Raw genomic sequence first — 16,699 nt, forward strand, 5'->3', positions numbered from 1 at the left:
AACCCTGAGGCACCCCACAAGTGAGAGCCCAGGGGTCTGAACACTCATCCCCCACCACCACTTTCTGAACACGGCCCAGGAGGAAGGAGTGGAACCACTGTAGGACAGTGCCCCCAGCTCCCAGCCCCTCAAGACGGTCCAGAAGGATGTTATGGTCGATGGTATCAAACGCCGCTGAGAGATCCAGCAGAACTAGGAAACAGCTCTCACCTTTGTCTCTAGTCCGCCGGAAATCATCAACCAGTGCGACCAAGGCAGTTTCAGTCCCATGATGAGGCCTGAATCCCGACTGGAAGGGATCCAAATGGTCCGCTTCTTCCAGGCGTGCCTGGAGTTGTTCAGCAACCACTCGCTCAATCACCTTGCCCAAGAATGGAAGATTTGAGACTGGGTGATAATTGGCCATTGTGGCCGCATCTAAAGATGGTTTTTTAAGAAGCGGTTTAATAACCGCCTCTTTCAGTGGGTCTGGGAAGGCTCCCTCATGGAGGGAAGCATTCACCACCCCACAAAGCCCATCGCCCAGTCCTTCCCAGCTAGCTTTTATAAGCCAGGATGGGCAAGGATCCAGGAGACAGGTGGTTGGTTTCACTCGTCCAAGCAGCCTGTCCACATCCTCGGAGGTAACAGATTGGAATTGATCCCACTCAACTTGACTAGACAGAACTCTATCACTCTCCCGCTCCGGCCCTGCTCCCACGGTGGAGTCTACTTCTTCCCGAATCTGAGCGATTTTATCTGCAAAAAACTTTGCAAAATCATTGCAGGAGAACATGTGGCCCGTACTGGGTCCCGATGTTGCAGGTGGTTCCGCTAAATTGTGAACCACCTGAAAAAGTCTCCTGCTGCTGTTTTCTGCAGATGCAATAGAGGCGGCGAAGAAATTTTTCTTCGCCGCCACTATCGCCACTTGGTAGGCTCGACGTTGAGCTCTAACCTGTGTCCGGTCAGATTTGGAATGTGTTATCCGCCACCGGTGCTCTAGCCGTCTCAACGATTGTTTCATTGCCCTCAGATCCGTGGAAAACCACGGGGCTCTCCGGGCTCCATGCAATCGGAGAGGGCACTTCGGAGCCAAACAGTCAATAGCCCTGGTTAACTCCACATTCCAGCGGGCCACCAGGGAATCGGCTGAAAGGCCATCAACATGGGATAAAGCATCCCCTACCACTCTCTGGAAACCATTTGGCTCCATTAAGTGGCGGGGGCGGACCATGCGAATTGGTCCCACCTCCCTGCAGAGGAGAAGGGTTGCGGAGAAGTCCAGTTGCACCAGGAAGTGATCTGACCATGGCACTTCTTTTGTTTTGCTTTTACTTAGTGTCAGATCACCAACATCCATAGAGGTCAACACCAGGTCCAAGGCATGTCCGCAGCTATGGGTTGGGCCAGACTTATTCAGGGACAGCCCCATGGAGGCCATGCTTTCCACGAAGTCCCGAGCTGCCCCTTGTAAGGTCGTGTCGGCATGGATGTTAAAATCCCCTAGGACGACCAAGCTAGGTGTCTCCAGGAGAACATCCGCCACGACCTGAAGCAGCTCGGGCAGGGAATCCTTGGTGCAGCGGGGGGGGGGGGGTTGGTACACCAAAAGCAATCCTGTACTGCCCCTATTGCCCAACTTCCAGAACATGCACTCGGAAAACTGGGTCTTCCCAATAGGACGCCTGGTGCAAACTAATGACTTCCTAAAAATCACTGCAACTCCCCCCCCCCGCCGCCCACATGACCTGGGTTGCTGTGCGTAAGAGAAACCTGGTGGGCAAGCAGCGGCAAGGACAGGCCCATCTGCTTCATCCAACCAAGTCTCTGTTACACATGCCAGGTCAAGTCCTCCATCCATGATCAAGTCATGGATGGCAGTGGTCTTATGAATCATTGACCTGGCATTGCACAGCAACACTTTCAGGTCATCCATTAAAGAATGGATATTATATGAATTTGCAAAGTTAGGTATCTTTCCCTGAGCTGTCAAGCTGAAAGGATACATTCAGACACAATCTTTGTAACATTCTAGCAACTTTAGACAATCGATACCAAAATGGCTACATTTCATATACGTTGCCCATAGTCTGAGCAGCAGGAGGGCGCTGAGACAACCGTGCAAAGGCTGAGCTGAATGGCTGGTTTGCAGAGAGTTTCAGCCGTCTACGGATTCCCCCATTGGCTAGCTGTCAAAACATAGCACTCTTGATTGGTGAGCTTCAGTTATTCATAAATCCCATTCATAAAACACAGAGTCCATAAATCCCATTCATAAAATGCAGAGACCGTGTTTTCCTGTATTTATACGATGTGTGTGTTGTTCTTGTGCTACTGAGGGGAGAGGGGCTTTGGAGCCAGGGGATAACGTCAGATGGTAAACACACGCACCCTTGTTATTTCCGTAACAGCAGGAAGGAATTCCCCCACTCTTGTCACACGCAGCTGGGCTCACTTGCCAGAGCCACCTGGAGGGCCTGACTACAATTCCCATCATCCCTGACCACTGGTCTTGCTAGCTCAGGGTGATGGGAGCTGTAGTCCAAAAGCAGCTGGAGACCCAAGTTTGGGAAACCCTGTTCTCCCTGAAGGACCAAGGGGGTTCACTTGCATCAGAGCGTCAGGTGAGCCCTGCAGGATCAGACTCATTTCTTCTAGGGACACGTTTCTGGGGTCCCCACGGTGCCCCCCAGCCTGGCTCCACTCGGCCAGGGCAGCTGGTTTTTGTTTCGCTGCAGGTGAGGCTGCCCCCTGCAATGTGGGGCTCTTAAGGGAACTTCGGGGGGGGGGGCGGAGGGGCTGCAGCGCCAAGACCTAAAACACGGAGGGATCTAAGCTCGTGGGGGAGGATGTAGCACTTGTGGGGGGGGGATCCCACTTTACAGCTGGATCTCCGGGATCAGCCCCTCCCCCACTCTCCTGATCCACTCTCCCCCCCCTCAATTCTCTCCTTCCCCTCCCGGCACCTACCCCTCTCACCCGCCCCCACAACCCCAGATCCCGCCCCCAAATATCCCACCCCTTCCTCCTCCTCCTCCAATCCGGCTTCTGCTGAAGGAATGGGGGGTGAGCCCCCTCCCACCCTGCCTGCTTCTCCCGGAAGTGGAGCTTCCACTCCGGGTTGCTGCTCTGGCCCACAGCTCTGGGGGGGGGCGCTTTCGGAAAGGGGAGGGAGGAGGCAGGGGAGCCCCCCCCCCCGTGGATGTTGCAGGAAAGGAGAATCGGGAGCGAGGAGAAAGAGGTAAAGGGGTCCCGGGGGGGAGGGGGGAGAAAAGGACCCAGAGACCCCTCCAGCTCCCCCAAGCGCCTTCCGTGGGGCCTGGATCCCGGCACGCGTGCTGCGAAGGGGCGGAGATGGGGCGCCCACCCACGAGGACTCCCTGGGGCGCGGAGAGAAGCGGGCCAGGAAAGGGTTAAGGGGTGCGGGAGGCGCCTGGATAGAGACCCCCCTGTCCCTCCCTTGCTCCTGTTCGGGGGGGCCCTAGGATGGAGAGATGGGGGCGCAGGGCGAGGTGTCAGTCGCGCTAGAGTGCAGGAGAAACTGCGGGAGAGAGGGAGGGGGAAGGGAAGAGGAGCACGGGGGGGGGGGAGAGATAGGAAGACCAGTTTTTTGGGGGGAGACATCTCCATCATGACACCCTTGGGGAATCTCTGGAGGGGCCGCCTTGGCTTCTCCCTCCCGCCCAGGAATGCCCCCCCTCAAGGCGACCAGGGGTGCAGCGTCCATGGAATGGCGCTCAGGATTAATACAGAAGTTGCACCTCAAAAGCCTTTCTGTTCCTCTTACTCTTTGTAGCCAATGTCAGAGTGACTGACAAGCTGAGATACAACCCATCAGCATCCAGTGACAGCGACTGCATGAATCTTCCCAGTCAAAGGACCCATTTTCAGGATAGACAGTGCCTGGGGCTGGAGGCTCTACACACCGGGTGTGCCTGTGCAGGCCAGAGACTGCCAGTATTAGCACAGGTGAGGTGTGTAACCCCCCCCCCCAATTGACAGACTGTGTGTGAATGAGCGTTCGTGGGTGGGATTCTTTTTTACGGCAACCCTGTCATTTTCTCCACCCATAACATTTCGTAAGCTAATATTGCAGTAAAAATTCCAAAATAACTACAAAAAATCACAAGATAATAATAATAGTACAGTGGTACTTCGGGTTAAGAAGTGAATTCGTTCTGCAGGTCCGTTCTTAATCTGAAACTGTTCTTAACCTGAAGCACCACTTTAGCTAATGGGGCCTCCTGCTGCCGCCGGGGCAGGATTTCTGTTCTCATCCTGAAGCAAAGTTCTTAACAGAAGGTACTATTTCTGGGTTAGCAGAGTCTGTAACCTGAAGCGCCTGTAACCTGAGGTACCACTCTAGACGTTCTAGTCTTAGTATCTTCCCCCAGCCGCTCTGGGCAGCTTCCAGTACATATAGGTAAAGGTAAAGGGACCCCTGACCATTAGGTCCAGTCGTGGCCGACTCTGGGGTTGCAGCGCTCATCTCGCTTTAGTGGATGGATCCCGCTCGCTGTTTCGGGTTCCCCTTTAGCCCCGTGCAGCCTCTCCTTGCCGGGAGACGCTGCGCAGGGCTTTCCTGGCTTCACTGGGAGGTGGGGGGATTCACCCACCTCCCGCAAAACCGGCAGAAGCCGCGCAACTCCTTTAAAGAGATTGCGGCTTCTCCTGGCTTTTCTGGGAGGTGGGAGAAGGGACTGAAGCGGCCAGGCAGTTCCTTCTCCCTCCTGTGGAAAAGCCCACAAGAGCGCACGGAGCTTGTGTGCAGCTCTTGGTTTTTCATTTTAAAACAAGCAAAACAAACAAACACATACAAACATATATGTTTTCATATCCTCCTTTTCATAAGCCTTCTTTCATGGACTTCCCCATACCTCCCACTCTCTGCATCCTTATTTTACAGTTTTTCAGCAACCCCCTGGTCCCATTATATTATTAACTTATTTTTTGAGTTTCATCATAATTTATCAGACAGTTTCAGCTGCAATTCTGCATCTTCCTTCCCCTTGACATTTTAGCACTCAACAATTTTACAACTGTTCTTAAGATAAACTTTAAATTTCTTCCAATCTTCCTCCACCGTCTCTTTCTCTTGGTCCCGAATTCTGCCGGTCATTTCTGCCAATCCCATAAAGTCGATCACTTTCGTCTGCCATTCTTCCAGTGTGGGTAATTCTTGCGTCTTCCAATACTTTGCTAGAAGAATCCTTGCTGCTGTGGTAGCATACATAAAAAAAGTCCTGTCCTTTCTTGACACCAATTGGTCAACCATGCCCAAGAGAAATGCCTCTGGTTTCTTATGACAAGTACATTTAAGTATCTTCTTAATTTCATTATAGATCATTTCCCAGAAGGCTTTAATCTTTGGGCAGGTCCACCAAAGGTGAAAAAAGGTACCTTCAATTTCATTACATTTCCAGCATTTATTATTGGGCAAATGATAGATCTTTGCAAGTTTGACTGGAGTCATGTACCACCTATAAATCATTTTCATAATATTTTCTCTTAAGGCATTACATGCCGTAAATTTGATGGAGGCCAAAGCACGTAAAAGACTCAATATGGAGGCCCACTGGCCTAAATATTGGGAAATAATTGAAAAAATTGGAGATAAATGGAGGTTGCAGAGTATGGAAAAGTTAAAAAACAAGGTGCGAGATTGGTTGCATTATGCTCAAATCCAGGAAGTTTTTAAAGCGGACAAAAAAGTGGGTTTCCAGGAGGAAAAATCGAAACTAGAGACAGAGTTGCTTGAGCCAAAATCTAAGTTAATTTCGAGAATGTACAACTTGCTGCTTAAATGGAATACACAGGATGAGATTGTTAAATCCTCCATGATAAAGTGGGCGCAGGACTTGGGGCACAACATTATGTTTGAAGACTGGGAAAGGTTATGGAACACCGGAATGAAATTCACGGCATGTAGTGCCTTGAAGGAAAATATTATGAAAATGACATACCGGTGGTACATGACCCCAGTCAAGCTTGCAAAGATATATCACCTGTCTGATAATAAATGTTGGAAATGTAAAGAGGAGGAAGGGACATTTCTACACCTCTGGTGGACCTGCCCGAAGGTGAAGGCCTTCTGGGAGATGATACATAATGAACTAAAAAAGGTGCTTAGACTCACCTTACCCAAGAAACCGGAGGCCTTCCTCCTGGGCATGGTAGACCAGAGGGTGGCTAAGAAAGATAGAACTTTTTTTATGTACGCTACTACAGCAGCAAGGATCTTGATGGCAAAGCACTGGAAGACACAAAATCTACCCACACTGGAAGAATGGCAGACGCAGCTGATGGATTATATGGAACTGGCTGAAATGACTGGCAGAATTCGAGACTCGGGAGAAGAAGAAACGGAGGAAGTTTGGGAAAAATTTAAGGACTATTTGAAAAAGCATTATAAATTGTATGAATGTTAAAAAATGCTTCTCTCTAGGAAATTATAGCTTCAGTATCGGTAAATCTTTGAATTGGTAAATAAGGCACAACAAGACAGAAGTGGTGTAATGAAATAATTTTATTGTGTTGAAACTAAAAATTAATGGGTTCGGATTGAAATGTTTAGAGACCAGATATCACGATAAAATGGAAGATATATTATTATGTTTAAAATAAGTCAACAAATTGCTGAGGTTTTGGTTTTACAGAGAATGCAGAGTCCGGAAGAGGGGGGGAGTCCACTAAATTTATGGAAACATGTATTTGGAATTTGAATTTTGTATATTATAAACTTAATAAAAATTATATTAAAAAAAATACATGCCGTAAATTTAATACCGGTGGTCCATAACTGTTCCCAGTCCGCAAACATAATGTCATGACCGATGTCCTGTGCCCATTTAATCATGGCTGATTTAACTGTTTCATCTATTGTATTCCACTTCAGCAACAGATTATACATTCTTGATAAGTTCTTAGTATTGGGTTCTAACAGTTCTGTTTCTAATTTTGATTTCTCCACCTGGAAGCCAATTTTCCTGTCCTGTTTAAAGGTCTCCATTATTTGATAGTAATGGAGCCAGTCTCTTACCTTGGACTTTATTTCCTCAAATCTCTTTAGTTTGAATTTACCACTTTCTTGTTCTAAAATTTCAAAGTATTTTGGCCAATTAGATTCCATGTTAAGTTTCTTCACTTCTTTAGCCTCCATTGGTGATAACCACCTAGGAGTTTTGTTTTCCAACAAATCCTTATATCGAATCCAGACATTATATAATGCTTTCCTAACCACATGATTTTTAAAACCTTTATGAGCTTTGACCTTGTCATACCATATGTAAGCATGCCAACCAAACCTATTGTCAAACCCTTCCAGATCCAAAATATCAGTATTCTCAAGAAGTAGCCAATCCTTCAACCAGCAGAAAGCTGCTGCTTCATAATAGAGTCTTAAGTCCGGCAGGGCAAACCCCCCTCTTTCTTTTGCATCAGTTAATATCTTAAATTTTATTCTGGGCTTTTTGCCCTGCCAGACAAATCTAGATATATCTTTCTGCCACTTCTTGAAACAATCTAGTTTATCCACAATCTGTAATGTCTGAAACAAAAATAATATTCTTGGCAAGACATTCATTTTGATCACTGCAATTCGACCTAACAAGGAAAGCTTCAATTTCGACCATATTTCTAGATCTTTCTTTACCTCCGTCCAACATTTGTCATAATTGTCCTTAAATAAATTCACATTTTTAGATGTCATGTTAATCCCCAAGTATTTCACTTTCTTAGCCACCATCAGCCCAGTTTCACTTTGGAACTTCTCCCTTTCGCCATTTGTTAAATTTTCCCCCAAGACTTTAGTTTTTTGTTTATTCAGTTTAAATCCTGCAACTTGGCCAAAGAGTTGAATTAGTTCCAAAACTCTTTTAGTGCTAGTGTCTGGCTCTTGTAAAGTCAATACTAGGTCATCTGCAAATGCCTTTAATTTATACTGTCTGGCTCCGACCCGGATTCCTTTTACCAACTGGTCCCCCCTGATCATATTTAATAAAACCTCCAGGACTGATATAAAGAGTAATGGGGATATTGGGCACCCCTGCCGTGTCCCTTTTTCTATCGGAAGTTCATCAGTCACCACATTGTTTACAATTAACTTTCCCTTTTGTTCCGAATATATTGCACCTATACCATTTTCAAACCTTTGACCTACCCCCATCCCATGGAGATTCTTCTTCATAAAGTTCCAAGAAATATTATCAAAGGCTTTCTCCGCGTCCACAAATATTAAAACTGCCTTCGTATTAATATTCACTGTCAACATTTCCATAATATCAATTATATTCCTTACATTGTTCAACAAGTATCTTCCCGGGAGAAAGCCTGCCTGGTCTTTATGAATCTCCTCCACCAGCACCTTCTTAAGTCTTTTTGCTAAAATATCAGCAAATATTTTGTAATCCACATTAAGTAATAATATAGGGCGGTAGTTCTTAATCTGATTTTTTTCAGTTTCAGACTTTGGTATAAGTGTAATAAAAGCTTCTTTCCATGATTCAGGAGCCTTTTTCCCCTCTAGTATTTCATTGCAAACCTCCTTCAACGGCTGTATTATCCATTCTTTCAAAGCTTTGTAATATCTGGAGGTTAATCCATCTGGTCCTGGAGATTTACCTAGTTGCATATTCTGAATGGCACCCTCTATTTCTTTATCTGTTATTTTCTCATTTAAAACCATCATACTTTGTTGAGAGATTTTTTGTAGTCCATATTTCTTAAGAAAATCTTCTATATCTCGTTCATTCTCTGGCCCTTGTGCATATAATCTTCTGAAGTAACTCTGGAAACTGTTGCTAATCTCATTTGGTTTGATGATGTTCTTTCCATCCACCTCCAAATTTGTGACTGTATTCAGTTTTTGTCTCTTCTTCAATTGTCATGCGAGTAATTTCCCACATTTATCTGCTGATTCAAATGTCCTTTGTCTCATTTGCTTAACTTTCCATTCTATCTCTTGATTCATCAGTTCCATATATTGCATCTGGTAAAATTTGATCTCTCTCAAAATCTCATGAGACTTTGGTTTAGACCTCAGTCTCTTTTCTCCCTCTTTTATTTTTTCTAGAATCTTATCTTTCTTCTCATTTTGCTTTTTCCTCTTTAAGGTATTTTGTTGTATTAAAAAACCTCGCATCACGGCTTTACTTGCATCCCAAATCACTCTTTTTTCAACATCCATCCTCAGATTTATCTCAAAATAGTCCTTCAAAGTTTTTTGGGCCTTTTTGTAAATCTCATCGTCTCTAAATAGGGTGTCATTCATTCTCCATCTGAAGGCGCCAGCTGTTGTTAGTTTCATTTCCATCTTCACCGCGTTATGGTCGGAGCATGTCTTTGGGCAGATTTCTACTTTTTTTATTCTTGGAGCCATGCCACTAGTAATCCAAATTTGATCAATTCTTGTCCATGTCATTTGTGCTTCAGAAAAGAACGTTCCCTCTCTCTCGAGAGGGTTTCTAGTTCTCCAAATATCTATCAAGTCCAAATTCTCTGTCATTTCAAAAAAAGTCTTGGGTAATCTCCCATCCTTAGAGACCACCTGTCTTTGTGCTTTGTCCATATTAGTGGAGACCACACCATTCATGTCTCCTCATAAAATTACCTTGTAATCCAAATAGTCCATTAATGTCTCATGCAGTTTCTTGAAAAATTCTGCCTTCCCTTCATTAGGTGCATAAATGCCTACAATTAAAAAATTTTCTCCCTGGATTTGTATTTCAATTGCCAAAAATCTTCCTTGTTCATCTTTAAAGATCAATTTAGGGGCCAATTTCTCCTTTACATAGATCACCACTCCTCTTTTCTTAACTTTATCCGACGAAATGAATTCCTGTCCTAACCTTTTGTTTATAAGCAATTTTCTATGTGTCCTTGTTATGTGGGTCTCTTGTAAACAAATCAAATCCAATTGTTCTCTTTTCAAAATATGGAAAACTTCGCGTCTTTTTCTGGGAAGGTTCAGTCCATTACAATTCCAGGTCAAAAATTGCAGAGACATCATTAATTAGTTACCTCCAGCCGCTCCCTGCGGCTGTTCTTCTTCCGTTGGTGATTTGAATCCAAATGTCAGATTTCCAAGATCTGTCTCAGAGGTCAATTCTACCACTCCTTTCTGTAGGTCCTCTTTGTTTCTGTCCAAAAATTGTTCTTTATCTTGTACTGTTTTTATCTTGACTTTCTTTCCTTTGTAACTAAAGGACAGACCTTGTGGAAACTCCCACCTAAAAGGAATGTTGTTCTGTTTCAGCAGGTAAACCAGGTTCTTATAATGAGTTCTGGCCTCTAGAATATATTTCGGGATGTCCTTGTAAATTTGCACAAAAGCGTTCTCGATCTCAAGGGTTCTTTGATAGTGTAGATTTAATATTTTATCTCTTTCCTCCTTTGATCTCAAAGTTATCAGGCAGTCCCTCGGAATCTTTCTATTCTGCCTTCTCCCCAATCTGAAGGCTGCCGTTATGTTAAATTCTTCCTCCTCTGTGTTTACCTGCCAAAATTCTGAAAGTTCTTTGGTGAGAAAGTCCACTAAGTTGTCCCCCTCACTTTCTGGGACCAATCTAAATCTTAAATTCCTCTCTTTCCTCTGCATCTCCCATAAAGACAAAGCGGCCTCATGCTCATCCAATCTCTTACAAACTGGTGCTAACTTTTCCTGTGTATTGTCTGCAGTAGATTTCGCTTCTTCCGCTATTTTTCGGGTTGCTGCATTTTTCTCAGTTAATTTATTTATAGATGCTGTGTTGGATGTTATGCTTTTGGTGTTCAAGTCCAATTTTGTAGTAAGTTCTGTCAGCTGTTTGGTATTTTCCGTGCTCTGCTTTGTCAGGTTTTCTAAAGATTCATTTATCTTAAGCAAAGCTTGTGTCACTGAATCCATGAATATATCTGTCCCTCTTTCCTGTCCAGCTGCGCCTGTTGGCAGTGTACCTGACGTGGAGCCCCTTTTCTTTTGTGCGGCTTTAGCTTTAGACCTTGTTGCTATCTCCTCTGCTGAGCCGCTCATGTCCCAAGGTCGTTCCCACAGGAGCAGCTTTGAATGGAAAAATCCAGTGACTTGTTTTTACAGTCTATGTTGCAACTATTGTCTTTTTAGTCCTCTAGAGGGAGCGATTCAATGTATCCACAAGGCAGAGAAAAGACAAAGAAACCAAAAGTCCCCAAAGAGGAAAGTTTTTAACCAGAGTCACCTAGTCTTCTAGTTGCAACAAGCTATCAAATTGTTCTTTCAGTGAAATCCCAAAGTCACGAAAACCAAAGTTGTATCAAATAAAGTCACAGTCTATCCTTTCTGACAGTCCCTGTCAAGTGTTTCACCGAGGCAGCTCGCTCCCAGAGTCAGAGGCAGCGGAAAGTTTTCCCCTTTACTTCCTTTCATGCAGGTTAAATCAAGTTCCCTTTTCTTCCCCCCCTCGCTCCTGCTTGCTGGGGGGGAGGTTCAAACTCAATGCCAGGGTTAGATCACTTTAAAAAGTTGCAAATTACTTCTCCTTCAATTGCATCTTTAAATTCCGTTGCTTTAAAGATCATGCAGCCGGGGGGGGAGGCAGACTTCCTTTATTTACCGTCCCCGTTTTCAGCTGAATTTCAAGTAGATTTTATAGTCCCGAATAGGTTTCTCAATCCTACTTAGGGGTGTTGAATTTCAGTCCAAATTTCAGGAAGGAGTCGACGCTCTCCGCTTGTGGCAACGCGGCTTCACTCCACGGGCTGGGTAGCGACTCTCAGCACCGCGCGATCCCCCGATGCTCCTCCGGAGCCTTTAAAAAGGCTCTTTTGCAGTAAGGGGGAGCGCAAATGGTGCCCACCGAGTCTCCTTGCTCACAGGCTTCCGCGACTGTGATTTTAGGGGTCCCCGCTTCGCCGTAGCGGTCAGACCCGAACTCGTGGAGCAGCCCTCTCTCCGGAGATCAGAGAGAGAGCCGCCATTAAGCGCTGGCGCCGACCGGAAGTCTGTGTGCAGCTCTTGGGGGCTTTTCCTGCCTGCCTCCCCCCTGCATTCACTCCATAGGACACACACACATTTCCCCTTGCTTTTTAGGAGGGGAAAGGTGTGTCCTATGCTGCGAAAAATACGGTAATTCAGTGTCAGAGTAACCCTGGGACTAGATAAAAAGCCTCCAGGTGGACGTGCCCCATCTGCCCTTCACTTTCCTCTTCCGCACGGGCAGAATCTGCCTTCTGGACTGTGGGATTCACAGTTGTTCTCCTCCTCTCCATCCATCAGGGCTTGACTTCAGGTGCAGCAGAATTCCCCAGCCCCCCAAGGATTTGAGACCCATCAGCTTTCCTCACCTGGTGTAGCCTGCCGGTTGAAGCTGTTGCTTGAACCCCTGTTGCATGCTGACAGCTTCTGGAAGCCACAGGTGAGAGCTGAGGGCAGGGTGGGCATCAAGGGTGGAAAAATGACCCCAGGAGGTGCAGGACATGTCCCCCACCAAAGGACCTACTGCTCCCCAACACCCCATGACGTCTAGATTCAGGTAGGTAGCCGTGTTGGTCTGACACAGTTGAAATAAAAAATTAAAAAATAGTCCAGTAGCACCTTAGGGACCAGCTAATTTTGTTCTAGGCTTTGGTGTGCATGCACACTTCTTCAGATACACTGACACGGATGTCACCAGACCCTTGTATATTGTGGGAGGGTGGGCTGGGGTTTTTCTCCGAAAGGTACTCCTACTACCATCTCACACTACCCTTCACTATATGAAGAAGTGTGCATGCACACGAAAGCTTATACCTAGAACAAACTTAGTTGGTCCCTAAGTTGCTGTTGTTGTTTTTTAGTCGATTAGTCGTGTCCGCCTCTTCATGACCCCCTGGACCAGAGCATGCCAGGCCCTCCTGTCTTCCACTGCCTCCCGCAGTTTGGTCAAACTCATGTTGGTAGCTTTGAGAACACTGTACAACCATCTCGTCCTCCGTCGTCCCCTTCTCCTTGTGCCCTCCATCTTTCCCAACATCTTTTCCAGGGAGTCTTCTCTTCTCATGAGGTGGCTGAAGTCTTGGAGCCTCAGCTTCAGCGCTGATTTCCTTCAGTATGGAGAGGTTTGATCTTCTTGCAGTCCATGGGACTCTCCAGAGTCTCCTCCAGCACCATAATTCAGAGCATCCATTTTTTGGCGATCAGCCTTCCTTATGGTCCAGCTCTCACTTCCATACATCACTACTGGGAAAACAATAGCTTTAACTTTTCAGACCTTTGTTGGCAAGGTGAGGTCTCTGCTTTTTAAGATGCTGTCTAGGTTTCTCATTGCTTTTCTCCCAAGACCCTAAGGTGCTACTGCACTATGTTTGTTAATTTTCTACTTCAACTGTGTCAGACCAATATGGCTACCTACCATGAAGTACAGTTATCTCCTTGCCTTGAATATCCTGCTTTTCACTGCCAGATTAGGATAGTCCTCTGTCAGAAGACAAGCACAGGATCAGGCAGCACAGCACATCATCATTATAAAGAACCATTGGGGTGGGTGTTTCCGCCTGGGATTCCCATGTGCCAGCTGCTTTTCTTCTGCTTCTCCTGCTCTCTCCATGCAATGTGAGGCATGTAGATGGAGGTCCATCTCCAAGAACAGGAGCTTCCCTGAGCACCCATTCAGCTGACCCTAAGCACCAAGCCTTGTCACTAGTTCTCTGACTGACCCAGACCACAGTCCCTGGAAGAGATGTAGACCTGGGTCTCCCAAAATAGTCCATATGGACCTCCTGAGGTCAGTGGGACTGTGCAGGTGATTCATGAAGATCTAGAGGTGGAAACGGGGGCAAACGCTTGATTTGAAAGGCAGTCTCAGAGGACAACAGTATTCCAAGACCATGCTGTGTTATTAAAGATGATTGAGGATTATGAAAGGTTGCTGATTCATTACTATCATTTGACTTCATAGAATTTTCATTTCCTAAAAATTGGGAACATGGGGAGGACATGGGAGAATGTAGGAGATGTTGAAATAAGAGAAAGTGCTAATGATGGGCCCTTTTTTCCTGTGTTCTCTTTCCTGAAACCCAAACAGGATTTCCTTTCTGCCCACTCTGAAAAAGGTGACGGAGAAGACAGAATTGCAGGGGACAGGGCACCGTTCGTTTCATTAGGAATAGCCATTAAAATGTGTGAAATGTGGAATATGCTTCACTGAATGAGCACACATAGTTCACATCAACGAACACAAAAAGGAAAGAACCCATTTAAAAGGTATGGAGTGTGGAAACAGCTTCTCTTTCAATGTGAAACTTAGAACACACCAGCGGACTCACACAGAGAGAAAACTCGCACAGAGAGAAAACTCACACAGAGAGTATGGGAAGAACTTCAGTCAGAGTGGAAACCTTAAATTGCACAAACGGACTCACACAGGGGGAAAACCATATGAATGTATGGAGTGTGGAAAGAAATTTAGTAATAGTGGAAACCTTGGAAGACATCAACGGGAACAAACAGGGGAGAAACTTTATAAATGTATTGAGTGTGGAAAGAGCTTTAGTGATAATGGAAAACTTAGAAGACATCAGTGGACTCACACAGAGGAGAAACCATTTAAATGTATAAAGTGTGGAAACGTCTACAGTCAGAGTGGACACCTGAGAAGACATCAACGTACTCACACAGGGGAGAAACCATTTCAATGTATGGAGTGTGAAAAGAGCTTTAGTGATAGTGGAAGCCTTAGCAGACATCAACAGACTCACACAGGGGAGAAACCATTTAAATGTATGGAGTGTGGAAAGGGCTTCAGTCACAGTGGAAGTCTTAGAAGACATCAATGGATTCACACAGAGGAGAAACCATTTAAATGTATGGAGTGTGGAAAGGGATTTAGTGATAGTGGAAGCCTTAGCAGACATCAACAGACTCACACAGGGATGAAACCTTTTAAATGTATGAAGTGTGGAAAGAGCTTCAGTTATAGTGGAAACCTTAGAAGACATCAACATGCTCACATCGGTAAGAAACAATTTAAATGTATGGAGTGCGGAAAGAGCTTTCATGATAATGGAAAACTTATAACACATCAACGGACTCACACGGAAGAAACCATTTAAAAGTATGGAGTAAATACTAAATGCTTCACTCAGAGTGGAAATCTTAGAAAACATCAGCAGACACACAGGGGAGAAACTATTTAAAGGTATGGACTGTAGAAGGAGCTTCAGTCAAAGTGGAAGCCTTGATTTATGTCAACAAACTCACACAAAGGAGAAACCATATAAATATCAGGAAATTAGATAGAGGTTCACTCTTAGTGGAAGTTCAGAATCAACAGACTCACAGACAGGAAAAAAATTAAGAGTTGAAACCCTTCAGACCATCAACAAACTCAGAGAGGAGAAGCAGTTTAAATGAAAAGATTGCAAAAAGTGCTTTATTTATAAGAGAGTGATCAAGGAACATCCCAGGACTCTCACATGGGAGAACCCATTTAGATGTATGGAGTGTGGGACGTCTTCCTCTCAGAGTCCACTCTGAGCAATGAACTCAGCAGGAAATCATTCCGAAAAGCATGAGGTATATGTGAAGTTCTGGTGTTTATATGTAAAACTGTATAATAATGAAATAAGGCAACATCTCACAATGGTGAGTATAATTTTAGATGAAAGCACCTTTGGTTTTTGCACCAAACTCTGTCACCCCCCCCCCCATGATCTCCAAGCATTGCTTCTTCACCAGAACTTCATCGCTGCCTCCTGCCCTGCGCATTCTGAAGAAAACTTGAAATACTGAAATTGAATGGGAGATTTCCCCCAAGCCTAATTTCAAGAGGGGGAAGGGGGGGCTGCAGGTACCAGGGAAGTCTCCTGGGGGGCTCATCTTCACTCATGAACCCCATGGGGCAACCCCAGAGCTCCTGCTCATTCTGGGGTTTGAGGAAGATAGTATTTTTCCATAGTCCCAGAAGTTTTGCTTCAATCATGCTACTCGGGAGTTTTCCTACCAGAGGACCACAGTGCTGTGGCTGCTGCTGTTGTTATGGACTGGCTGGTGGGGGGGGGGAGGCACCAGGTGGGGGACCCACAAGGGAAGAAGGCTCAGAGCCCAGGGACTGGTGGTGCAATGGCAATGAGCAGAAAGAGGGGAAAAGAGGAGCAGACCGGAAGGGGAGATGCAGTATGAGATTCCAAATTCTTTGTATATGTGTGTAATTTAAATCAATAAAGATTATTTTAAAAAACAAATCAATTTGTGGCCGGCCTGATCAAGCGTTGCTTCCTCTGGTTAGCCCCGCTGGAACTCCAGTTCTTTCCAGACCCTGGCATCACTAGAGCAGTGTTTCCCAACCTTTTTTGGGCAAAGGCACACTTGTTTCATGAAAAAAATCTCGAGGCACACCACCATGCCAGATGGGGAAAGGTCACTTTTTACTTATGTAAAAAAAAAAAAAAAAATAGTAACAGCATAGAAGGTAATGGTAGATGACTGTTAGGGTCTCCCCCCAAATGCAGAATTCTATTAATATCTTCCTTAGCGAGCCGCGTTAACCCCTGTAATGCTTTCTATAGAGTAAGCATAGGGGACACTGGGGGATGTGGAACCAAGGGGGCAGTGGGCCAAAAGAGTTCGGGATCTACTGCTTTAAACAGAAATAAGAGCCAGTGGGTTCTTCCTTTTTTAAAGTATCGTTTCAGCGGGGACAGCAGTCCGGATTTCCAAAAAGCGGCGCTTTTTTGCGTCTGAGCAAAGAAGAGAGAGAGGGGAAAAAAGAGAGAGAGATTGATTTGT

The 16,699-nt window shown here is 45.4% G+C and overlaps 1 protein-coding gene and 1 long non-coding RNA gene across 4 annotated transcripts in view; one reads left to right on the forward strand and one right to left on the reverse strand.

Annotated features, from left to right (window-relative positions):
- LOC309378858 overlaps nucleotides 1–16,699 on the reverse strand; it is a 230,243-nt gene that overhangs the window by 12,495 nt on the left and 201,049 nt on the right. The window lies entirely within an intron of this gene.
- LOC309378774 (uncharacterized protein) lies at nucleotides 3,042–16,155 on the forward strand. 3 transcript variants are annotated; one of them, XM_081927420.1, is made up of 4 exons: nucleotides 3,042–3,223; nucleotides 3,779–3,951; nucleotides 12,212–12,350; nucleotides 13,998–16,155. In XM_081927420.1, the coding sequence occupies exon 4, from the start codon at nucleotides 14,179–14,181 to the stop codon at nucleotides 15,022–15,024; it is 846 nt and encodes a 281-aa protein (XP_081783546.1). In that variant the 5' UTR covers nucleotides 3,042–3,223; nucleotides 3,779–3,951; nucleotides 12,212–12,350; nucleotides 13,998–14,178; the 3' UTR covers nucleotides 15,025–16,155. The 3 variants fall into 3 exon arrangements, with proteins under 3 accessions (XP_081783546.1, XP_081783547.1, XP_081783545.1); XM_081927421.1 differs by lacking the exon at nucleotides 12,212–12,350; XM_081927419.1 differs by lacking the exon at nucleotides 3,779–3,951.

The sequence above is a fragment of the Podarcis melisellensis genome, assembly GCF_964234715.1.
Source record: "Podarcis melisellensis genome assembly, chromosome: 10".
NCBI classification, from domain to species: domain Eukaryota; kingdom Metazoa; phylum Chordata; class Lepidosauria; order Squamata; family Lacertidae; genus Podarcis; species Podarcis melisellensis.